At 35.8% G+C, this 26,106-nt stretch overlaps 1 protein-coding gene across 11 annotated transcripts in view; it reads left to right on the top strand.

Moving 5' to 3' along the window:
- Positions 1–26,106, top strand: part of EHBP1 (EH domain binding protein 1) — a 350,723-nt gene that overhangs the window by 64,920 nt on the left and 259,697 nt on the right. For all 11 annotated transcript variants that reach the window (XM_047781969.1, XM_047781964.1, XM_047781962.1 and 8 more), the window contains exons 4-5: positions 6,374–6,469; positions 13,015–13,068. In XM_047781969.1, coding sequence (XP_047637925.1) covers positions 6,374–6,469; positions 13,015–13,068 — 150 coding nt within the window. The remainder of the gene's footprint in view (positions 1–6,373; positions 6,470–13,014; positions 13,069–26,106) is intronic.

Here is a 26,106-nt window from a genome sequence, read left to right as displayed (position 1 = left end):
ATTTAATTTTTTGGGGTGTGATTTTAAAAGGTATTGTATTTTTATATTCCTTTTCTAGTATTTCATTTTTAGTATACAGAAATGTGACTGATTTCTGAATGTTAATCTTATATCCTGCTACTTTGCTGAATTCATTGATCATTTTGAGAAGTTTTTGTGTGTAGTTCTTAGGGTTTTCTATATATAGTATCATGTCATCTGCACAGAGTGACAATTTTATCTCTTCTCTCCCAGTTTGGATACCTTTTATTTCTTTTGTTTGTCTGACTGCTATGGCTAGGACTTCATTACTATGTTGAATAAAAGTGGTGGGCATGGGCATCTTTGTTTTGTTCCAGAGTTTAGTGGGAAGGCTTTCAGCTTTTCTCCATTGAGTATTGTATTTGCTATGGGTTTGTCATAAATGGCTTTTATTATGTTAAGGTATGTTCCCTCTATACCTACTTTGGTAAGAGTTTTTATGATGAATGGATGCTGGTCTTTGTCAAATACTTTTTCTGCATCTGTTGAGATGATCATGTGGTTTTTGACTTTTCTTTTGTTAATGTGGTGTATGGTATTAATTGATTTGCATATGTCGAACCATCCTTGTGATCCTGGGATGAATCCCACTTGATTGTGGTGTATGATCTTTTTTACATGTTGTTAGATTCAGTTGGCTAAAATTTTGTTGAGAATTTTTGAGTCTACATTCATCAAAGATATTGGCGTATAGTTTTCTTTTTTGGTAGTATCTTTGTCTAGTTTTGGTATTATGGTGATGGTAGCTTCATAGAATATCTTTGGGTGTGTTCCTTCTTCTTCAACCTTTTGGAAAAGTTCTTCTTTGTATGTTTGGCAGAATTCGCCTGTGAGGCCATCTGGTCCTGGACTTTTGTTTGTAGGGGGTGTTTTTATTATATATTCAATTTCATTTCTAGTGATCAGTCTGTTCAGTTGATCTGTTTCTTCTTGTTTCAGTTTTGGCAGACCAAAATTGTCCATTTCTTCAAGGTTGTCAAATTTGTTGGCATGTAATTGTTCATAGTATTCTCTTATGGTTTTTTGTATTTCTGTAGTATCCGTTGAGATTTCTCCTTTTACATTTATTATTTTGTTTATTTGGGTTTTTTTCCCTCTCCTTTTCTTGGTGAATCTGGCCAGAGGTTTGTCAATTTTGTTTACCCTTTCAAAGAACCAGCTCTTGGTTTTATTGATTTTTTTTCTATTATTTTTTGAATCTATTTTATTTATTTCCTCTCTGATCTTTATGATTTCCTTCCTTCTGCTGACTCTAGGTTTTGTTTGTTCTTCTTTTTCTGGTACATTTAGATGGTGTGTTAAGTTGTTGATTGGAGATTTTTCTTTTTTGAGGAAGTCCTGTGTCACTATGAACTTGCCTCTAAGCACTGCTTTTGTGGCATCCCATAGATTTTTAATGGTTGTCTTCATTATCATTTGTCTCAAGGTATTTTTTAATTTCCTTTTTAATTTCCTCATTGACCCATTGGTTTTTTAGTAGCATGTTGTTTAGTCTCTGCCTAGTCAGTTTTTTCTCATTTTTTTTCCCATGGTTGATTTCTAGTTTTGTTCCACTGTGGTAAGAGAAAATACTTGAAATAATTTCTATACTCTTAAATTTGTTGAGGTTAGTTTTATACCCCAGTATGTGGTCAGTGCTTGGGAATGTTCCATGTACACTTGAAAAGAATGTATATTCTGATTTTTTTGGATGTAATGTCCTGAAAATGTCAATTAAGTCTAACTTTTCTATTGTGTCATTTAGGATCTCTGTTGCCTTATTGATTTTCTGTCCAGAGGATCTGTCCATTGATGTGAGTGGGGTGTTAAAGTCTTCTACTGTTACTGTATTCCCATCAGCTTCTCCTTTTGTGTCTGTTAGTATTTTTTTTTTTTTAAGGGCCACGCTCACAGTATATGGAGGTTCCTAGGTAGGAGTCCATTCAGAACTGTATCTGCCAGCCTACACCACAGCTCACAGCAATGCCGGATCCTTAACCCACTGAGCAAGGCCAGGGGTCAAACCCGCATCCTCATGGATATTAGTTGGGTTCATTAACCGCTGAGCCATGATGGAACTCCAGTGTTTGTTGTATGTAGCTGAGTGCTCCTATACTAGGGACATATATATTGATGACTGTAATATCCTCTTCTTGAATGGATCCTTTTATCACTAAATAGTGTCCTTCTTTGTTTTTCTTTATGGCTTTCATTTTAAAGTCTATTTTGTCTGATAGGAGTATTGTAACTCCTGCTTTCCTGTCTTGTCTATTGACATGAAATATCATTTCCCATCCCCTCACTTTCAATTTCTATGTGTCCTTTGCCCCAGGGTGAGTCTCTCATAGACAGCATATTGTAGGCTCTTGCTTTTTTATCCAGTCTGCTACTCTGTGTCTTCTGATTGAAGCACTCAGTCCATTGACATTTAAGGTAATTATTCATAAACATGTGTTTTCTATTTTAAACCTTGTTTTCCAGTTGATTCTATATTTCTCCTTTGTTCTTTTCTTTCTTTAGTTGGATGATTTTCTTTTATTTTACTCTTGTGTCCTTTTCTTTTTAGTTTTTGTGAATGTAATGTTTGGTTTTGATTTGTGGTTGCCCTGTTTTTCAAGTATGTTAACCCATTCCAATATCTGCTTGCTTTAGCCTGATAGTCATATAGGCTGAAATATAGTGTTTTAAAAAAGAGTCTAGATTTCCTTACTTTCCTTCCCCACTTTCTATGATTTTGAAGTCTTTTTTTTAACATCTTCTTGTTTGTCCTTTTGCTGTTCCTTGTATTTATTGTCACTTTCACAATTGGTTTTTTTTTTTTTTTCTTTTTCCTTTTCAATCTGTATACTGGCTTATTTAAGTGATTGCTTTCCAATTGTGATTTCCTCCATCCTATTTCTTCATACTTCTTTTTTATTTAGATAAGCTCTTTCAGTATTTCTTTTAGAACGGGTTTAGTATTGCTGTACTCTTTTTTTTTTGTTTGTTTGTTGGCAAAATTCTTTATTTCTCCTTGTATTTTAAATGGTATTCTTCCTGGGTAGAGTATTCTAGGCTGCAAATTTTCCCTTTTAGAACTTTGAATATATCTTGCCACCCTCTTCTGGCCTGTAGTGTTTCTGTAGAGAAATCAGCTGATAGTCTTATGGGTGTTCCCTTATAATTAATGCTTTGTGTTTCTCTTGCTGCCTTTAGAATCCTTTCTTTAACTTTTCGTATTTTTATTATAATATGTCTTGGTATGGGCCTATTTGGGTTCAACTTGTTTGGGTCCCTCTGTGCTTCCTGTGTCTTGATATCTGTTTTCTTTAGATTTGGAATGTTTTTAGCCATAATTTATTCCAATATATTTTCAATCCTCTTTTCTTTTTCTTCTCCTTCTGGAGTCCCTATTATGTGTAGATTGGCCCACTCTATATTATCCTATAAATCTCTTATATTGCTCTCATGTTTTTTCCTTTGGTTTTCCGTCTGCTGTCCTGAGTGGTTGAGTTCCCCATTCTATCTTCTAAGTCACTAATTCATTCCTCTGCATTATTCATTCTGTTCTTTAGTTCCTTTAACTCAGTTTGCACTAACTTGACAATGAATTTTCTAATTTTTCTTGCTTCCTCCTTATATTTTCTAGTTCCTTTAGAGCCACAGCAATGTGGGATCCGAGCTGCGTCTGCAACCTACACCACAGCTCATGGCAATGCCGGATCCTTAACCCACTGAACAAGGCCAGGGATGGAACCCACAACCCCATTGTTCCTAGTCGGATTCGTTAACCACTGTGCCATGATGTGAACTCCTATATCTACTCTTAATTCCTTCATAGTCATCCTTAATTCCTTCAGTATTTTTACTATCTCCCTTTTGAACTCAGTGTCTATTAGACTGCAGAGGTCTCTTTCATTGTTTGCTGCTTCAGGTGAATTCTCCTGTTCTTTTAACTGGAAATGGTTCCTGAGCTTCTTCATTTCGTTTATATATATATATATATTTTTTTTTTCTGTGAGTTTAGGGAACCAACTACTGTTCTTTTTCTGTGAGTTTAGGGAAACCAACTACTGTAGTCTTGGAGGGCTGTTTCTTTGTAAACATGCCCATTTGTATTTCGTGGGGTTTACTGTATATTTTTGGCTGGGAGTTTGGATATTTGCTACCTCTTTCTTCAGTGTGAGCAGGCTGTTATCCTCTTGATAGGGTGCTGAGTGTGTTTCCCAGGGAGAAGGAGATAGTAGTAGGGCAAGGAGGCAGTAGTTAGGGCTAGTAGTCAGTGCCTGGTTGCTGGGCTCTTGACAGTAGCACAGACCTGTAGGAAGGTGGTGCAGGATACTCCTAGTTGCAGGACCCTGGGAAGTAGTAATGAGCCTCAGGCAAATTTAGGCCGTGTCCAGAATATTTGGCAGTGGCATGGCAGAGAGTAACAACGGCTGGTGTTTGGTTGAAGTGCTCTCCTCTGTGGTGCTCTCTGAGGTGATTGGGGCTGCAAGTGGTACCTGTTCATGGACCCTTATTGGTGGTGGGCCACACCCACCTCTGGAGTCAGAGTAACTGTGGTGGTTTCCCCCTGCCACCTGTGTACCACACAAGAAGCACCCTGTCCCTCTTAGCCCACACAGGAGCTGCTGCACAGGCTGCTCCTAGTTGCAGGGTCCTGGCAAGTGAGAGTGATCAAGCATGTGTGGGTGCTACACAGAGTGTTTGGCACTGGCAGCAGTGGGGCAGGTCTGTTCCCAGGGGAGTGAGAGCATCAATGGGTGGTGCTCAGTTGCAGTTCCCTGTTTTTGCCGACCTCTGAGTTAACTGAGGCCACAGGTGGAGCCTATTCACAGACCCCTAGTGGTGATGCGCCACATCCCCTTCTGGTTTTTGAGGTGACTGCTCTGGTTTGTTCCCACCACCTGCAGATCATGCAAGAGGCGCCATGTCATGCTTAGCCCCTTGCTGTCTTCAACACACACAAGAGGTGCCTGGCCACCCATAGCCTACACAAAAGGTATCTAGTCTCCTGAAGCCTGAGCAAGTGGCCTCTCACCACCAGTAGCCTGCACCAGAGGTGCCCCATCATCTGAGAGCCTATGTGTGCTCAGGGAAAGAGATTCCTATGGCAATCTGCCCCTCCTCTTCTTGCCCTCCCCAACAACAGTGCCTTGTTTCTCCTATGGGCCCAGACCTCTTCCCAGGTTCTTTCGGCTGTAGCGTTCTGCTCCCCAGCCCATGGCACACTTCTCCTTAGCCCCTCAGCCCATCTGTCTCCACACAGCCAATCCTAGTGCTCTCCCCAGAACTGACCTCTGGAGCCTGAATCTCAGTGCCCAGTCCCTGCCTGGGCATCTCAGGCTGTGGTGTCCGGGGCAGTGGTGCAGATGATCTGCTCTCACTCTGCTTTGCCCTCCTCAGTCCAGCTGCTGTGCTTTTCTCAGCGACTTTGAGGTCCCTCCAACTTGGCTGATCTCCGCTTCGGTTAGGTGGCTTCCCAGGGTGCAGGTTCCTTTTCTCTTTCATAGCTCCCTCTCAGGAGTGCTAGTCCTATCCTGATTTCTTCTCTCTCTCTCTCTCTCTCTCTCTCTCTCTCTTTTTTCTTTTGTTCTACCCAGTTATGTGGAGGATTTCCTGCCCTTTTAGGAGGTTTAAGTTCTTCTGCCAGTTTTCAGTAGATGTTCTGTGTGAATTGTTCTACATGTAGATGTGGGTTTTTTTTAATGTGTTTGTGGGAGAAGATGAGCATAACATCTCACACCTCTGCCATTTTGATCAGTTTCTTCTTTTAAAGAATAAATTTGCCTTTGAGTTCTAAATCACAGACTGATTAAAAAAATATCCTAATAAGATTTTTATTCAGGAGTTCCTGTTGTGTCTCAGTGGGTTAAGAACTTGACTAGTATCTGTGAGGACGTGGGTTTGATCCCTGGCCTTGCTTAGTGGGTCAAGGATCCAGCGTTGCTGTGAGCTGCAGTGTGGGTTGCAGACACAGCTTGGATCTGGCATTGTTGTGGCATAGGCAGCAGTTGTGGACTCCTAGCATGGGACCTTCCATATGCCACAGATACAGTCCTAAAAAGAAAAAAAAAAGGCACATCATTTTTGCATCTCCGTGTGTGTGTGTGTGTGTGTGTGTGTGTGAGAGAGAGAGAGAGAGAGAGAGAGAGCGAGAGAGAGAGAGAGAGGATAAAGGTTTGTTTACAGTTAGTAATCTGTAGCTACCATGTGATATAGAACTGTCCACGGCCTAAGTTTAATGCTTGAAAAGTTTTATTTGACTAATCATTTTTGTTTTAGGGAGATGGATCTTTTGGATCGTTAAATAGGGTCAATGTATTTTTGTAAATTATCAACATTGCATTTCCTGTTCTTCAGATTGAAGCCATTATTTTCATTCTGATAGGCTCACAGCTGGCAGCCTGGAATAAAAAATCCATACCGTGGTGTTGTGGTATGGCCTGTTCCTGAAAACATTGAAATCACTGTGACACTTTTCAAGGTAAGTTCCATTTTTATAAGTAACAGAAATTATTGTATAATCATGGTTCTAGATGATGGAATATTTCCGTATCTGTTGTCCTGTACATTTGGGTCCAGTCTGGTACACTAATATGCACTATTTTTAGAGATACAGCAATTTATAACAATGCAAGGATATCAGGGTGTTTCTTGGTCAATAAAGTCTGAATAAATTTGGGAGTCTTTTTGAATTTATTCTAGTTAAGCTCAAATGGAGTAAAGTACTTTTTCTGTGGAAAGCTGAGGTTTGTGGAATTCTTAGTTCTGAGTTTCATTTTGTTAGCCTTGTTTGACTAATAATAAGATATGTTTTTAAATTACCATACGATAAATGTTTTATTGATGTTAATATAAGTTTAAAGGTTATATTTGATAAATATTTACTGATATTAATATTTTATAAATACTGTAGCTTAAAATCAAAATTCTGGTAATAAATTCCAAGTGCAAATCCAAAAACATAGCTGTGCCTATACCTGACTCTTTTATATGTATGTTTTTTCTTGAATGTCTTTCGTATTTCTTGAAACATAATAAAATAGTCCTTACACATAACAGTTAAGAACTAGAATATTTACTTTCCTAACTCCTTATTTACTCAAAAAAAAAAAAAAAAAGAGGACAAGTATGTCTCAGTTTCAGCCTTCTTGCAAGTGGTGAGATTAGGAAACAAATGCGTTATTTCTTCTTTGAATCATTCCAATTGTGTCAGAGTTAGTTTTGCAGAAGGATAGAATGAAGAAAGACATCTCATTAAGCTGCCTTAATTAACTTAACTAAGGTTTTCTGAAAACCCACTAAAAATCCACCAAATATTTTAGGATATGAAATCTAAGTGGGCAAGTTATATGGCTTAGAGTATGAAAAAGTGTGTTTCAAAAGTAAAAAGGTGGTTTTGATTTTGTAATCCAGTATATTCATTTGTTCTGGAACTACAGCAGGGATCAGTAGAACAAAACAATATGATAAATGTTAATGTACTAACCCACAGATGGGACCCTAATTTTAAATGCTCTGTATTTCATAAATATTCTAGTTTATGAAAGATCCCTAACACTTTATGTGTATTTTATAGTTTTGGCATTATTATTATTGACATTATAACATTACTTGGTTATGCTTATTGTATATACACTCTACTGGATTGGTTTGCCTGGAAGAAATAAGGAATGCGCTTCTAGCTGCTCTTCCTTTTTCTTTTCAGGAAAGATCAGAGCCTCTTACCCTTCAGTCAGCTGATCTAAAAGTCTGTCATTAAACCCCCTTATCCATACCTCTTCTATTAGAATGATATAGTAAACTTGGAGGTTAACAATAAGACCTTCAGAGCACTGTTCCATTTAACTCTCACAGCATCACTAAGGTTCTATAATTATTCCCATTGTACTGATAAAGAAACTGAAACTAAAGAGGAAAGTAACCTGTCCTTTCATACTGTGATATAGTACTGGGTTTTTGTTTTTTACACTGTATGGCCTATTCTGTAGTGAAAACCATTGAATATAGATTACAACAGCAAAATCTGTGACAAGCTTGAAGGAGACTTTTAAGTAATCTCTAGTGTGTTTTGATTTAGTCTAGTGGTAAAGCAAATAAATGGACATAGTTACACAACTTTGAAAAAAACAATGATAGAGAACAAGGGGTTAGAAAGAGTTGATAAATGGCTGACAGCCATGTATTTGGGGAGAGGATATGCACTAACTATGTGATTCTCAGTGGAAAGTGGGTGTTGAAATGTGTTACTTGGAGGATTAGGAGGTAAGTGTAGTTTTCAAGTACTAATGAGAATGTTCAGCATATCCTGTCACTGAACTTTTGTCTTTAAGTGTTAGTCTGTAGGGTAAAAAACCCAAATACCCCTTCCTCCCCAGTTTACTATGTAACACATTTCTCTTCATTTGTGCTATGGAGGCAATCTTGTGACCATTTAAAATATTGAAAAAACATTTCCGACCAACATTTTTATCTTCCTGACTCCATATCCTCCCAGAATTCTAATACAAAAAGCAAAAGAGTAAAGTAAAATAAAGCAATTTTACATTCTTCCATGGTAATTTTTGAATCTTGTTTTTGAACAGTATTTAGAATATTCAAATGGAAAACTTTTTTTCATATTTCCCCATTTCTTTTACTTATTGAAGCTTCATAATTCACTTAATCTTGAAATTTGCAAATAGGAAAGGATTGCGCTGAACCCTTTTTGTCCTTAGTATATATAGTATTCATAGAGGTGTGTTGATAGGCAAAGTGCTTTAAAAAAAATTGTTTCATTTTTCTGTGAATTAATCAGAGAGTAACTTATTTATTTTAACCATTTAACCATGGCGTTTAGTGACTTGATAAGGCATCAGGGATTGAACCCAGGGCGCAGTGGTGAAAGCACTGGGTCTTAACCACTAGACCACCAGGGACCTCCCAGAGATTAACTGTTTTAGCCTGCATGCTTGATTTTGAAATTTGAATTACAATGAAAATAGCTATTTCTAGTAAATGAAAAAAAGTAAGATTTTAGAGTTTTGAGAAGAAATGGTTCTTTAAGCCAATTTCAGTTTTCCCTTTAGTGCAGTGATAAGAAAAGAGACATTAGAGGTAGAAAGGATATAACAAAGACTTAATTGATCTAAACTAGAAGCAATTTTCATTACAAATAGTTTTGTTTAGTCACTAATATAATTAGTTAATTATTTAGATATGCCATTTTAACTTGAAAATGAACATTAACATTGCTCCTTTACATCTTTTTTCTTTTCATGTATATATTCATATGTGTGTGTGTGTGTATATATATATATATATATTTTTTTTTTTTTTGCCTCTCCTATGGCACATGGGAGTTCCCAAGCCAGGGATTGAACTTGCGCCATAACAGTGATCCGAACTGCTGCAGTGGCAATGGCAGATCCTTAACCTGCTGTGCCACAAGAGAATTCCAAATTTTGTCCACACCTGTGGCATGTGGAAGTTCCTGGGCCAGAGATTGAACCCATGCCACAGCAGTGACAATGCTGGATCTTTAACTTGCTGAGCCACTGGGAACTTCCACTCCTTTACATCTTTTTAGTGACATTGCCCTATCAGATATGTCCCTGGGTCCCATTAAAATGATTCCTTTAGGGGTAATACATCATCTTTGTTTCTAAAAAAATTTCATCAGCTTTGAGAATTAATGTCAGATATAAGGTACTGTTCAATATGTATTAATTTATAAGATATATATTCGTTACTTCATTCATCAAACATTCCTTTTTTTTTTTTCTCCTTTTCTTTTCTTTTTAGGGCCACACCCGCAGCATATGGAAGTTCCCAGGCTGGGGGTCAATCGGAGCTGTCGCTGCTGGCCTACACCACAGCAACAGCAACTTGGGATCTGAGCCGCATCTGCAACCTACACCACAGCTCACGGCAACACTGGATCCTTAATGTACTGAGCAAGGCCAGGGTTTGAACCCATATCCTCATGGGTACTAGTCAGATTTGTTTCTGTAGAGCTACAACGGGAACTCCCACATCAAATTTTCTTGAGAAACTCCTGTATGCCAGGCACTTTGTAAGGTCCTGGGGACACAGTGGTAAACTCGCAACATGGTTAAAAGCTACACAGACCTGGAACAGCACAATTTTAACACTTAATTGTGGGATATTACATCTCAGTTTTCTGGTCTGTTAAATGGGAATAAAAATACTACCTGTTTCATAAGTTGCTGTGATGATTAAAACCATAACACATTAACTGAGGCAGAGTGTGTGCTTTGTAACTATTATTATTATTATCACTTATTATTAATTGTGCCAGCTGTGCTAGAGCTATGCTGCATTCTTCAACAAAATGGAGGAGGTGGGGACAACAGGCAGGATGAGTGGTAAGATGCTCTTTCCTAAGCATTTGTTTCAGACTTTATTATTTGGTCTCTAAAGAAGCATTGTTTGTGCCTTAAATCCCTCCTGGAAAAGCTCCCTCAACCCTTTTTTACAGCAGTCACTCTCCATAAACCTAGTTCATGAGCAGGGTCAGGCTGAGGAAACAAATATCAAGGAGTTCTCTACCACTTTTTCCTCTCCACCCTTTCCTGCCTCCCCCTGCCCATCATTACCAAATAAACTTGGTTTTGGTAGTTCTTTATGCTATCTATATGAATTTACTCATAGAAATAGTTGTGTTAATACAGCCCAGAATCAGCCAACCTCCATACTATTAAAGTAAAAAATAAGACAACAGAAATAATGAAATAACTAAGGAGTTTAGAACCTATCCCATAGGTTGTAGGGATCATTAAAGAAATCTGAGTTGGTGCTAATGTGGTCAGAACTGCGGTTTGGGAGAATTATTTGGTGTACAAGATTGATTGGAGGGCAGAGAGTGAGAGTGCCGCAGTTCACTTTTATCTGGAAATAGCCTAGGCACAAAGTGATGAGGACCCAACCTCAGCTGCAGTAGTAGAAACTGAAGATTAAATAGACTAACGTGGAATCAGTTATGAATAAGGTGTTCCCTATGACAAGTACATGGTCCCTGGGACTCAGTGGGGGAATAGCATCTGTATGCATTCACTATCACGCTCAGTGCTTCCTTCTCTCCCCCACCTCTAACACATAAAGTTGAATAAATTAAATGTGCATGTCATGCAACCCCACTACTTTCCTTTTTATGTCTTACAATCTGTTGGCCTCTTGCCTTTACTTATTCTAATACCTGTGGAAATCCTATATAATCTCACCTGGCCACAATGCTTCCTCATTCATAAAGCTTTTCCTTTCAGAAATGTATTATCTTCTAATCTCTAGTAAAACCATGTATTTCCTTCATCATATAAGTGTTTAGATTAGTTGTGTTTGTCTTTGAAGGCATGGACAACTATATTTGAATCCATATAATACCTCTACTCTTCCTTATATAAATAGCCAATAAATATTTGTCAAATAGATACTACAAAAGTGTACCTCATTTAGGAGAAAGCTGCATTTGGTTGTAGGATCTGTTACCTTTTCTTAGATTTCTGGTGGTGGAGGGCAGTTGAGGGTATCGATAGCTATTTTGGCATTTTGTACAGATTATGAAATCCTTTGCAGTACTTTGAAATTCCAGATGTTTACATAGCCTCTGCACCAAGAAAATTTTGCCTCAAGTGGGACTTTGAGTTTAAAATACTTACAGGTATAAAAACGAGGGCAGGGCTTTATTTATTTATTTGAAATTTTATTTTTATTTTTTTTTACAGAATAAAATACATATATTTAAACACAGTTACATTCATACAGATTATCATATCATGGATCTTAAGAAACAGATTAAGTGACTCCCTCTGGAGAAGTGGAATGGAAAATATGCTGAGACAAATAGGAAATCTGTTCTATACTTTATCCCATTTTGTATGGCTTTCATCTTTACTATTTAGTATTATCTATTACATTCAATTTTTCTTTAAAAATTAGCATTATATTAAAATTGTGTATATTATGCAATTAAAATTTATAAAGAAGAAAGCCTTACTTACCATTAAATATTTTATATAGCATAATAAAAAGAATAACTTAACTGGTAAGAATAACAAAAATAATATACCCTCTGAAAATAAGTAAAATATAAAATGCATAAATTGGTTAAAGAACAGTGTAACTATATAAATATGTCCTCACAGTTTGTTACATCTTATTGATTCTTCAGTATAGGCATTACACCATTCTAGGTGATGTGATAAACAACACATTACAGACCTTACATTGTACCATGGAGAGAAATGGTTATTAATAATACAGTATTATTTAATTGTACAGTTGCATTATTTAATTATAATTATCATAAATTATTTGATGGAGAGGAAATCAGAATCAGATGTAAGAAGATTTCAGCATTCTAAGAATGATGTCAAATGATCCCCTTCATGGTGGATTATGCACTTATTTACTATGAGATATATTTCTTCTTCAGAGATTCCTTGTTTGCGTATCAATTGCAGAGAGGGCAGGGCTTTATATGAGCATTTAATATCTTAGTAAAGTTCTTCTTAATAGTTCACTCATAAGTTATTTGTCTCTAGGTTTCTTTTTGTCTTGTCATACATGCAGTGATGGAAGATAATATTATGCATCAGCATAAGTAAAATAATGATTTAAATTTAGATAAATTATGGGAGTTCCTGTCATGGCTCAGAGGAAACAAATCTCACTACCATCCATGAGGACGCAAGTTTGATCCCTGGCCTTGTTCAGTGGGTTAAGGATCTGGTGTTGCTGTGACCTGTGGTACAGGTCGCAGACGGGGCTCAGATCTGGTGTTGTTGTGGCTGTGGTATAGGCCAGCGGTTATAGCTCCGACTCACCTCCTAGCCTGGAACCTCCATATCCTGTGGGTGCGGCCTTAAAAAGACAAAAAACAATAAATAATGGAAGATTCTTAAGAGTAAGCCATTCTGCCTCTCCCTTTTTTAAAAGTTGGTAAAAGCTAAGAGCAAGACTGTATTTTCTTAAATTGGATTGATTGGATTAAGAAATGTATTTCAACTTTATATTTTGCTTTTGTTATAGGATCCTCATGCAGAGGAATTTGAAGATAAAGAGTGGACATTTGTCATAGAAAATGTAAGTTAATTGTAAATTCTGTCACATTTCATATTTTTGACTGTATGCATTACTAAGGTACATTAGCATTTTGGTGGTAGGAGATATGTTGCCTTATAAAAATTAGATAGTGATGCATAGCTTTATAGAATTTTTTAAATGAAATGGCCAGTGACAGAATTATTTGTAAATATTTTTGTTAAAACTGTGAAAGTAAAAATTCTTGTCAATACTGAATTATGTATATACTGTATGTATTCTGTTGGGGGATTGAGGGAAAGGCCATCTTTCATTAATCTTTTTATCTGTTTAACATCTGACATAGTACCTCTCACCTAACAAATGCTAATTTAAACATTTGTTGCATAAAATTATGAATGACCTTAGAAATCTTTGAAAATAAAGTATATGATTTAACTCTTTGGATTGAGGAATTCTAGACCTTAGAAATCTTTGAAAATAAAGTATATGATTTAACTCTTTGGATTGAGGAATTCTAGAATGAGGAATTCTTATACTTCTGCCAGCAGTAGTATAAGGAATCTTATACTTCTGCCAGCAGTAGCAGAAGTAGTACTTTAATAATCATCTTCAATTAATTTACATATTGTGGAGTCTCAGGTAACTTGCAGGCTTATAGTAATATAGTAGTTGTTTTGGTTTGGTTTGGTTGTCTCTGCCTTTTTTCATTTTTTAAAGCTTTGTTAAAGTATAGTTGATTTATAGTGTTGGGATAATTTGGTAGTTGTTTAAAAAATGTTTATTGAAGGGAGATTAAGGAAGACAGGCAGTGAAAATACAGTGAGAAAGAGTGTGGGTTCTGGAGTCGGCTAGACCTGATTGCAAGGCCTTGCTCTTCCATTTTTAAGCTCTGATTATGATAAGTTTCTTAAGTTCTCAGCCATAAATTTACAGGGTTGTGAGGATTAAACAATTAAATAACTTCAATGAATATTAGCTTTTGTCATTGTCATCAACATCATTATGATCACCATTAAAGTTCTAAGATATATTTGTGACAGTTTTGTAACATGCTTTATAATAGCATATTCTTCCTATTTGTGCCTGACTTTATTTTATCTCCCAATGATAAAAGGAATCTTATACTTCTGCCAGCAGTAGCTGAGCCATTTTTAGATCTGAAAATGCGGAAAGTTTTGGGAGGGAGATTAAGTTCAAATACAGTAGAAGGAGTTCTGATGGCTGGATATCAAGCCAGTGTCATTGTGTTAAAGGTTCATGCACGTTAAAACTTCTGGCTTTTCTGTAGTGATAGATTTGAACATTATACTTTGAGTAGCCATTACAGTTTAAAAAGAAACAAATAAAAAAACAAACTTACAATCCTTAAGATTGGTTACAGCCTCAAAAATCTAGCTTTCATTCTAATGTTAAGAGCTTTTCCCCAATGGATAGTTTACTGGTTTTCAGTACTCATGGTTCTATTATACATCTCTGTTAATTTGATGTGCTAAAGAATTAGCCAGTTAATTTTGAGTTCTAATTAGTGGTATAAGTATGTAAACACTAACTTCATATTTGTTTAGAAAGATAATTCTTACACAATTAATCTTAGGTTAGAGGCACAGGAGTTCCAAATTTGTGAGGAATAGGTTATGAGCTGTTGGTGCAGAAAAACAAAAACTATATGATATAGATTAGGTTTGAATGCAAAAGTCATTTGAATCTATAGGATTTTAGGAAAAATCTATTTCTTGAGTTCTATGTTATATATGTTATGTATTTTATAAAAATATTTTAAAGGTCAGTAGAGAAATATTAAAATTTAAACAATGAGATTTAAGTGGATCACAAGTAAAGAGTTGTATTTTAGATTGTCCTTTCCATATTGGGGTAGCTCTTTCTCAAGTTGAAGAATATGTTTGTATCCTTTTCATGAAAGATATATATTTAAGCTCGGAAGCTTATTTTGCTCATTTGCCTATTTATTGCTCAAGTATTTGAAGTTGCTAAAAATCTAAGGAGTGGCCATAGGAGGAAAATGGAAAATAAAATACATCACCATTACTTCTCTCCAAGTTTTTATTATTAAATTAGATTCACAAAAATCCAATAAAAGTATAGATGACTTTTTAACTGTTATTCATATTATTTATAAAACTTTATAAAACCAATTTAAATTGAACTATTTAAAGATTGAAGATTAAATTTTACTGTGTCATCGGATGATTTTGAAGACTTACTCTGTTATATTGTGGAGAGAACACTGTATTTGTGGCGATTTCTAGGCATCATTATGCTTTTTAATAGCTGAAAGATTTTCTACCTCCTTGTCTTTCTGTCTCCTTATGTTTTTATTTGAAAAAAAAATTGCAATTCCTTTCTCCCACATCATAGTATGGAGAATACATGAACTTTGGATTGGGTTAGAATTGAATTTAAGTCCTGATGTGCCCTCAAAGCTAGTGACCATGGGATTATTCTTCTAGCATTTAGTTTCTTCTTCTGCAAAATGGAAGATTTCTACTAAATGATATCTGTGGTGTCCTAGGTCTATGACTTTGTTTTAGTCAATAGCAATATTTTTATAAACTGTTTTATATCAGTGTACATGTTTTCTGTGTGCTTTTATTTCTGGAATGGATTATGAGTATTATTGTAAGTTTCCTATTCTGAACTTTTTAGCACAACAATTTTAACCCCCTACTTCTTGTTTCTATAATAGTTATTTCCCATGCTAGATTTGAAAAGAAAAAAAAAAAAAGAGAGAGAGAGAGAGAAAGAAAATTGAATTCTGGTATAAACTCATTTCTCATGTAAAGAAAGATATTAGCCTTTGTAGTAGAAACCTAATTTCTCAGTCATGGGTATTAAAACAAACAAACAAACCCCTCTAAAACAGCATCTTTAAAGAGATAGTTGGGAGTTCCAGTTGTGATTCAGTGGTTTAAGAACCTGACTAGTCTCTGTGAGAATGCCAGTTCAATCTCTGGTCTTGCTCAGTGGGATAAAGATCCAGCGCTGCTATGAGCTGTGATGTAGGTCACAGATGCAGCTTGGATCCATCATTGGTGTGGCTGTGGTGTAGGCCAGCAGGTGCAGCTTATGATCAGTGTCTACTTAATTTATGTGGATTGCATCATACTTGACATTCTGTCTGTAAAATATCCTGGTTTTAAGCCCATTTGTGTCAACATGGTTAGTAGGCTACTCTCTGACATGCTTCTACACACTTCTCTCACAAATGAATTTTAAGTTGGGTTGACCCCTTCCTACAAGATCTCTTGTAATGCTGTTGACATATTACTGTAATTATATAATTTAACTAGATATTTCATAGGCCAATGAAATAGCAGTTTGAAGAATTCATGAATACTTAAAATGCTTTAGAAAAAAATGGATAAAAATGAGTTGTCAAAAACTGCTTTCAAAAATTAGGAAAATTTTGTGAAAATCTGGAAGGGTTTTGCATGTAGGTTATTTTTCTTTTGTCCTTTTGTATTGATTTCATTAGAAAAGATTGAAGTGCACTAATGATATATTATGACTATATGTGAGAAGATCAACAGTCAACAAAGTCATACTTAGAGAAGAGGCCTTAAAACTGGTGAATAAAACACATTAATATGTATAAAACAAAATTAAAATGTGTATCAATATTCATAATTCTTCCCTTTAATTGACCAGTTCTCTGTGCCATTCAGATCATTTAAGAGGAGTTCTACTACAAGTGTATATTAAGCCATTCTCATGGGATCTATCTGTAAACTCATCTATAGGATTAAAGATCTATTCTTAGAGATCTTCTTTTAAACCAAAATTCAATATAAGTAGATGTTTCATTCTTCAGGAAGTAGCAGTTTGCCTTACTTGATATCATCTAATAATGTATTTTTAACCTTTGAAATAAATGAACTAGTTTTCATTGACTCATTCAGTAGCAATTAATTTACTAAGTATGTCTCTCATTCTGGGTGCCATTCTAGGTCCTGGAAATAGAATAGTGTAGGAGTTCCTGTCGTGGCTCAGTGGTTAACGAACCCAACTAGCATCCATGAGGATGAGGGTTCAATCCCTGGCCCCGTTCAGTGGATCAAGGATCCGGCATTGCCCTGAGCTGCGGTGTAGGTTGCAGCCGCGGCTCAGATCCTGTGTTGCTGTGGCTCTGGCGTAGGCTGGCAGCCATGGCTCTGATTGAACCCTAGCCTGGGAACCTCCATGTGTCACAGGTGCAGCCCTGAAAAAGACAAAAAGACCAAAAAAAAAGCAATAGTGTGTACAAAACACATAAAAATTGTCTTCCTTCTGGAGTTTACATTGTGTGTGTTTGACACAATAAAACTAATGTGTGTGTAATACATACTATATTAGATATTATACATATACAATATATGTTAAACACATGATAAATATATAGTATGTTAGGTAAGTGCTAAAGAGAAAGTACAAGGAAAGAGGATAGGGGTTCCATTATTATGGTTACGTAGATATAATGAGCCTTATTATTTCTTGTAAGGGCTCCAAAAGAGAAGTCAGGCATACTTATTAAATTGATTTAGAAGATATTTTAATAAGGGTATTAAATGAATATTGTAAGGTGTGAGAAAATTTAAAAATAACTTTGGCACTCTATATAAACCTTTTCCTAGGTTACAGCTCCCCTCAGTGGTGAATGATGAAATTGACTCCAGTCTAGAGTGCTCTTTCTGAAGCAATAACATGTTACATTGTTGTGCTCTGCTTTACATTTTATTTTATTTTATTTTATTATTATAAAATGCTTTACATTTTAAATATGTTTCCACATTACATAGATAAGAGTTAGTGATCTTCAGAGGACTAAAATATGGGTTTTTTTTCTTTTGTAAAGACTGGGTTATATTTGAAAATCTCTTGGTGGATTGCTGTGGCACTGAGAATGCATGTTCTTTGAATGGTGTTTTAATGCCTTTATTTCCTTTTCCCATTGTGCTGTAACCCCACAATCAATAACATTTAGTTTTTGTTTAATATAAAATATCTCAAAAAAACATAGAAGCTTCCAAAATATATTACCCTATCAAATTTACTGAATACTTACTATATACCAGGTACTATGTGGGATGCTATATACACATTATCTCATTTACTCATTACAACAATTCTGTGAGTCAGATGTTAATAACCTTGTTTTACATATAAAGAAGATGAAGCTTAGAGAGGTTAAGTAACTTGCTCAAGGATATATAGCTTAGAAGTCAAGATTTTTACCCAGTCTTGTTTTTCTCTATGTCGTTTGTCCTTAAACGCCTATGTAATAACTACCTTCCTTAGTGGCAAAGATGCAAAGAAATCATCTGAAATTGTAGACTCATAGAGAAGTTTTTAATATATTTTCTTTAGTGATAAACCTGTGAGATAGATATATATATGTATATATATTAGATTAAAGTAGTCTTTAATTATTGTACATATTTAGTCTAAAAGTCATTGAGATTAATTACTTGACTGATGCTAGACATTACAAAATGGAATTCCAGAATTTATCAGTCACCAGAATTCTGAATTTTTTTTTCTCAGAGCAGCCTTCCTGCCTTTTTGTATAAACTGTGATAATACTGCCTTCATCTTTTGCCTTTTTCTTTTTCGGCTGGCCTGCAGCATGTGGAGTTCCCAGGCCAGGGATCAGATCTGATCAAATCTGAGCCACAGTTGTGGCCTAAGCCGTAGCTGCGGCAATGCTGGATCCTTAATCCATTGTGCCTGGCCTGAGATCGAACCTGTGTCCCAGCACTCCCAAGATGTTGCCAATCCTGTTGTGCCACAGTGGGAACTCCAATACTGCCTTCATTTTATTGATTCTTTTGTCTCTGGTTACAGTGAAGACTTCTCAGATTTTTCCTGAGCTTTCTTCTTTGTACCAGAAAGCTACTTATATATAAGTAAAAAATATAGACGTTATTTTATCACTGCTAGCTTTGTGACCCTGGACAAGTTATTTAATTGTTTATAGCTTCAGTATACTCAGATATAAAATGTGGTGTTCATATCTACTCCATAGGTTATTGAAGATTAGAAATAATGTATGTAAAGCATCTAGCTCAGTAAGGGACCTCTTTTTATAATGGACTTTCTAGAGGACATAGAAAAATATAAAGGAAAGGAAGCTGGATTTCCAAATTGATTGTTGTGGGATTTTATTTTTTCCACTCCTTCATACCACTTACACCTCTCAATAATATCTAGATTTCCTCACTATCTCAAAGGAATGACACGGCAATTTGTAAACATCTCACTTAGATTAAACTTAACAATATTTTCATCTTCCTAAAGTTTTCAGATTTTGAGTTTAGACATTTTCCCCTCAAAAGTTTAATCCAGGAGTTCCCGTCTTGGCTCAGCGGAAAACGAATCTGACTAGCATCCTTGAAGACGCAGGTTCAATCCCTGGCCTCGCTCAATGGGTTAAAGTATCCAGGTTGCCGTAAGCTGTAGTGTAGGTCGCAGAGCTACTAGACGGCTTGGATCTAGTATTGCTGTGGCTTTGGCTGTATCATAGGCCAGAGGTTACAGCTCTTGATTCAATCCCTAGCCAGGGAACCTCCCTATGCTGTGGGCAAGGGCCTAAAAAGATTAAAAAAAAAAAGTTTAATCCAGGATTAAGAACCAATTTGTTTTCTGAAATTAAACAGGTGGTAGTAATTTATTAATATCTTGACAGTCAATGTTTGTGTTTATTCACAATATGAATAATGCTATACTTTAAAAGTATAAATGTTTCAGATTATCCTTTATTTTCTATTATTTGCAATTCATTTTCATGTTTTTAGTGCAGGTTCTTAGGAATGTATCCTACGAACAACAGAGTTCTTTTTTTATCTACCATAATATAACAATGTTTATTCACTAAGGCAGTTAACGTGTGTGTGTGTGTGTGTGTGTGTGTGTGTGTGTGTGTGTGTGTGGTGTGTGTAGCTATAACAGTTATATTTAGAAAAAAAATTTTCCCTTCCTGGTACTTTAAGTTATCCAACTAAAATCAGAACCAGTATATACATTTGTAAAGTATATTCATAGGTCTTAGTTTTAAAAATTTAAATTTTAAAAATTCTTTATTCTCTTGGTTTTCAAATGAATCAAAAATGCATATTGATGAAATACACCAATATGGGTTGAATTAATTCACTTATTCAATCATTCTGCAAACATTTAATATGCATTTTCTATATGTCCAGACATTTTGGTAATACTGAAATTCAGAGTCAATTAATGACATGCAGAATTTCATCAATTCTAAGATGAATATTTTTCCCTCACATTTTAACTTTTCTGAAACTGGGATCATCTTACATTTTTGGTGTCCTACAATTATAACTAGTAGTGTTTTTTTTTTCTTTTCTTATTGCTATTTGAAATAATGTTGCATCATTTAAAGACCAGTGAAGATTTATTTGATGGCCTGTCCTCCTAAAGTTTATAAACTAGTAAAGGTATCATATAAGTAAAGAAAGAAATGCAAGGCAAAAGTTATCCTTAGGGGACTGTAAAGGAAGGCAGAGTCTAGGAGGACTTCCTTGGAGGAAGTGACTATAGAGCTTAGCTTTTAAGAAAAAATAGAGTTATGCAAAAAAGGCATTCCAATCAGAGAAAAGAAAAATCTGGTAAGAGCAGGAGTTTAGAGTGCAGAATCCATTCTTGACGATATCATTGAGAGGAAGAACAAAAAAACCCCAGACTAAGAAAAACAAACAATGAGCTCCCCACTACAGATCAATAGATCTCTATTTTAAAAAACTCTTAAGCTAAGAAATTTAATAATAGGCTTGTGATACACTTGAGTGCCTTGTCCTCCTTAGAGGAAATCAGTGGTGTATCAAAATGTGTTTTCTTGGGGCCTCATATCCACTTTTTTCTATTGAAAAGTGACCAGTGAGATGGGCAGCCTGGCTCATCAGTGACTTTTTAAATGTCATGTATTTAATGTTACCTCCAGAAGCCATTTAAATGGATAGAATGGGATATTAATTATTGTTAATTCCAAGACAGTGCTATAAATGCTCCTCAATTTTGTTTCTTTTATCAGATCATGTTGAACAAGATTACTTGTCCAACCAAACTCACCTGACAAGATTATACCAAGAGTAGAGATGATATAATAGCTCAAATAATACTATGTAAATAATATAAAATCACCAAGTTTCTGAACTTAGTAAATTTAAGTTTGAATCCTCCTCCAAAATCAAGTCAGACTCTTGATCTCTCAAAGCTGTGTTCTGATCAATTATCTCTTTTCCTTTCAGAAGAAAGTATATGTGTATGTGTATATATGTGTGTATATATATGTATACACACACACACACACATATATATATATACACACCTTCTCTCCTAATTATTTTTCTTTGTCATCTCCACCAAGTGATCTTACTCTGATAGCAGTGTACAGACTGGATATCTTTTTCAGGAACTGTAGCTTGCATTTTCTTCCATTTAAATTTGTATGGCTTCTTCAGTAGCTCCAAACTGGGATTGTCTTTTTAATCTCAAGCCTCTCATGAATACCACTTTTCCTTGAAGTTCCAAAGCGTGAATAATGTATATGGGAATACCACAACCTACATCACAAAAAGTAGAAGCATCTCTTTCCTCATGTAACCAATAGGATGACTTAGAACTCTAAGTACCAATCAGAGATGGTACAGCTTTCTTACGGCAGAACAACATTTGCCCTGTTATAGACATATTTCTAGCCTAGTAATGTTTCACCCCTTAGAAATGTGATCCTGTTGTATTTAGAAACCCAGTCCTTTCTCCACTCTGTTCCCTACAATTCACTGAGAAGGAAGGTGGGGGGGCGGTGAGTAGAATTCTCTCACTCCTGCTTTATGACAAGAAATTTCCTGTGCTTAGCCGTAGTGATTACTTGCTGAGAGAGTTGAGTATCATCCTAGGAAGCACTAACCAGTTTACTTTTGAAGAACGATAAATGGAAGATCCCTGTATTATCAGGTCTCTTTTAGGCCATTCTTTTAGTATAAACTTCTCAAATATGTTCTTTTCTTATAACCTCAGAGTCTTAGACCCTTTGGATTTCTATATAATCCAGGAATTTTAAAGCAGTTTATGGAGGACCTATGCTGATGTTTCCCTATATACAAGTCTAGCAGTTTGGATAAATCTAATCAAGACTCTTTTTTTTTTTTTTTTTTTAAATCTCAACTTAAAAATTTAAAACTATTTCAGGGAGTTCCCGTTGTGGCGCAGTGGTTAACGAATCCGACTAGGAACCATGAGGTTGCGGGTTCGATCCCTGCCCTTGCTCAGTGGGTTAAAGATCCGGCGTTGTCGTGAGCTGTGGTGTGGGTTGCAGACGCGGCTCAGATCTCGCGTTGCTGTGACTCTGGCCTAGGCTGGTGGCTACAGCTCCGATTGGACCCCTAGCCTGGGAACCTCCATATGCCACAGGAGCGGCCCAATAAATGGCAAAAAGACAAAGAAAGAAAATTTTAAACTATTTCAAACATCCACAAAAGTAGGAGTCAGGGTTCCTGTTGTGGCTCAGTGGTGAGCTGACTACTATCCATGACAACACGGGTTCAATCCCGGGCCCTGCTCAGTGGGATAAAGATCCAGCATTGCCATGAGCTGTGGCTTAAGTTACAGATGGACCTCGGATCCCACGTCGCTGTGGCTGCAGCTCTGATTTGACCCCTAGCCTGGGAACTTTTACATGCCATGGGTACAGCCTTATTAAAAAAAAAAAGTAGGAGCCTTTTTACACTGTTGGTGGGAATGTAAATTGGTGCAGCCAGTATGGAGATTACTTAAAAAATTAAAAATAGAATTACCATATGATCAAGACATTCCACTCCTAGGTATAAACGCTAATTCAAAAAGATGTATGTGCCTGAGTGTTCATAGCAGTACTATTTACAACAGCCAAGACATGGAAGCAACCTAAATGTTCATCGACAGATGAATGGATAAAGATGTGGTGTTTGTCTACGCACACACACACACACACACAGGAATATTAGCCATAAAAAGAAGAAAATAATGCCCTTTGCACCAACATGAATGGACCGAGAGATTACCATATTAAGGGGAAGTCTTGGACAAATATATGGTATCACTTATATGTGGAATCTAAAATATGATACAAATAAACATATTTATAAAACAAAAACAGACTACAGACATGGTAAACAAACTTAAGATTACCCAAGGAGAAAAAGGTCAGGAGGATAAATTAGGAGTTTAGAATTAGTAGATGTAAACTGCTGTATATAAAATAGATATATAGCAATGTCCTGCTATATAGCATTGGGAACTATATTCAATATTTTGTAATAAATTATAATGGAAAAGAATATGATAAAGGTTATATACATACACACACATATATAAACTAACAGAAATTAATGTAACAGTAACAGAAACTAACACAGCATTGTAAATTAACTATTATACTTCAATTAAAAAAATAAGAGAAAAATGTAGGAGTAATAAACCTCCCTGTACCCATCTCCCAGCTTAAATAATCTTCAATATTTTGCCAAACTTATTTCATCTCCACTTTTATTTCATTCCCATTTTTAACCAGATTATTGTAATTTTATGTATGTATGTATGTCTTTTTAGAGCCGCACTCGCAGCATATGGAGGTTCCCAGGGGGTCAAATTGGAGCTATAGACACTGGTCTATGCCACAGCCACAGCAATGCCATATCCAAGCCGTGTCTGTGACCTACACCACAGCTCACGACAATGCCAGATCCTTAACCCACTGAGTGAGGCCAGGGATCAAACCTGCATCCTCATGGATACTAGTCGGATTCATTACTATGGAGCCACATTATTTAAAGTTAATCAGATATTATATCATTTTGTCTGTCAATAATGAAGGCTACTTTTGAACACCATCAGTTTGAGAACTTACTAAAAATTTTGGCATTTCAGAAAAGGTGATCAGCCTACAAAGGATTTTTTTTTTTTTTTTGGTAAACTTTCTTTTATATTGTCTTTCTTAGCTAATAGACCTAAGGTTTGAAATTAACTAATTAGTTACTTGAAAAGTGATATTACTTATTCTTGTTTTCACATTGAAAATATTTAACTTAATATTAGAAGCAACAAAGCTTTTCCCCAGTGCTCTTAGAATTAAACTCCTGTGTCTAGAATAGGAAACTCATAGTTCAGACAACTTTTCCTGATCTTTTAATTATCCTGTCAACTTTTTGTTGTATATGATTATGTGAATGGTGACTGGCTGTCTGTTTAAATTAGGTAGGGTATTCTAGATATGGCTAGTAGTTAAATGAAGCTTTGTCATCCAGCTCACTCTTGTGGTTAAATTTCAGAGAAAGTTCATATATATCTATAGATATCAATAGACACACACACACTTTTTTTTTTTCCTCCTTCATTTTCCTAGTGTTAAATATTTTGTGCCTTGTTCCAGTTCAAAATATTTCAGATTATGTTTCTGGAGGAAAATTCCATCTCCTTTATTTGGAAGTGACCCCTTGACTTTAAAGAAAATAATGGAGAAGCTTTTGTTGCATTTGAAAAAAAAGAAAGGTATATTCAAGAATGATCATACATACATGCCTTGAGCCTGAACGATTTCTCAAAATCCTAATAGTCTTGTGTAACTACCTATTTGCTTAAATGCTTATTTAGTTTTCTATTTTTATCTTGCCTAATATCTGTTGTTTTTGTTAATTATCTACTTTATTAGATTGTATTAATTAGAAGAAAGCAAGTTTCTGTCTTTAGATCCTACAGTCTCAAATTCCTGACACAGGAAGGGGCCTTACATGTATTAACATCTAAAGTCTATTGTGCTGTATTTATCTATTTGTAATGCAAGAAACCCTGTGTTAAAGTAGTAAATAAACTACAACATGTTAGGCAGTCTGTTTCATGTAGTAGTTCACTTTATAAAATGTCCCAGCTAGCAAATTTTAGAAAAAGTTTTATTTAGCAGCAGAAGAGGAGTTCCCATTGTGGCGCAGTGGTTAACGAATATGACTAGGAACCGTGAGGTTGCGGGTTCAATCCCTGGCCCTGCTCAGTGGGTTAAGGATTTGGCATTGCCATGAGCTGTGGGAGCAGGAGTGGCCCTAGAAAAGGAAAAAAGACAAAAAAAAAAAAAAAAACCTTAGCAGCAGAAGAGCACTATTTTCATACTATTACATTTATCTTACATATGTATGCTATTAAGTAGGATTTTCTGATTTTTGTCCCAGTTCGTCATGTGGAGATTCCTTTTTATTGATGTTACTCCTGTCTTACAGATCAAGCAAGTACAGCAATATAAAACTTCACTAGATTAAAGTTTTAGTAGTTATAGATGCTTATTCATTCACTATTTATGAAATGGATACGAAATCACAGATATTTGCTAGTTATTGAGAGTATAATAATGAAAAATATGCAACTCCTGACTCCAGGTATCCTATGGTTTGGGGGGAAATAAACAGGCAACAACTAAGGTAGCAAGCAGTAAGTATAGGGTGTTAAATGTGCACATACAAAGAGTACCTAACCCAGTTTTGGTGGATAAGGGGAAGCTTCTATTGAAGGTGATACAGAAGTTGAAACCTAAAAGACAAAGTTTTTTAAAAATTGAAGTATAGGAGTTCCCATCGTGGCTTAGTGGTAATGAACCCGACTAGTATAGTCCAAGAGGACACAGGTTCAATCCCCTAGCCTCACTCAGTGGGTTAAGATTCTGGCATTGCCGTGAGCTGTGGTGTAGGTCACAGACACAGCCTGGATCTTGCATTGCTGTGGCTGTGGTGTAGGCCAGCAGTTACAGCTCCAATTCACCCCCTAGCCTGGGAACTTCCATATACCTCAGGTGTGCAGCCCTAAAAAGACAAAAATAAATAAATAAATTAAATAAATTTAAAAAAATAAAATTGAAGCATAGTTGATTTACAACATTATATTAACTTAAGGTGTACAGCATAGTGATTCAGTATTTTTACAGAATTAAAAGTTATTAATGGTAAAGGGTATAATTTTCCATACAATATGTCCTTGTTGCTTATCTGTTTTATTCATAGGAATTTGTATCTCTTAATCCCATACCCCTGATTTGCTTCTCTCCCC

This window comes from Phacochoerus africanus, chromosome 5 (assembly GCF_016906955.1).
Source record: "Phacochoerus africanus isolate WHEZ1 chromosome 5, ROS_Pafr_v1, whole genome shotgun sequence".
In the NCBI taxonomy this organism is placed as follows: domain Eukaryota; kingdom Metazoa; phylum Chordata; class Mammalia; order Artiodactyla; family Suidae; genus Phacochoerus; species Phacochoerus africanus.
This window is presented reverse-complemented; position numbering and strand designations above follow the sequence as displayed.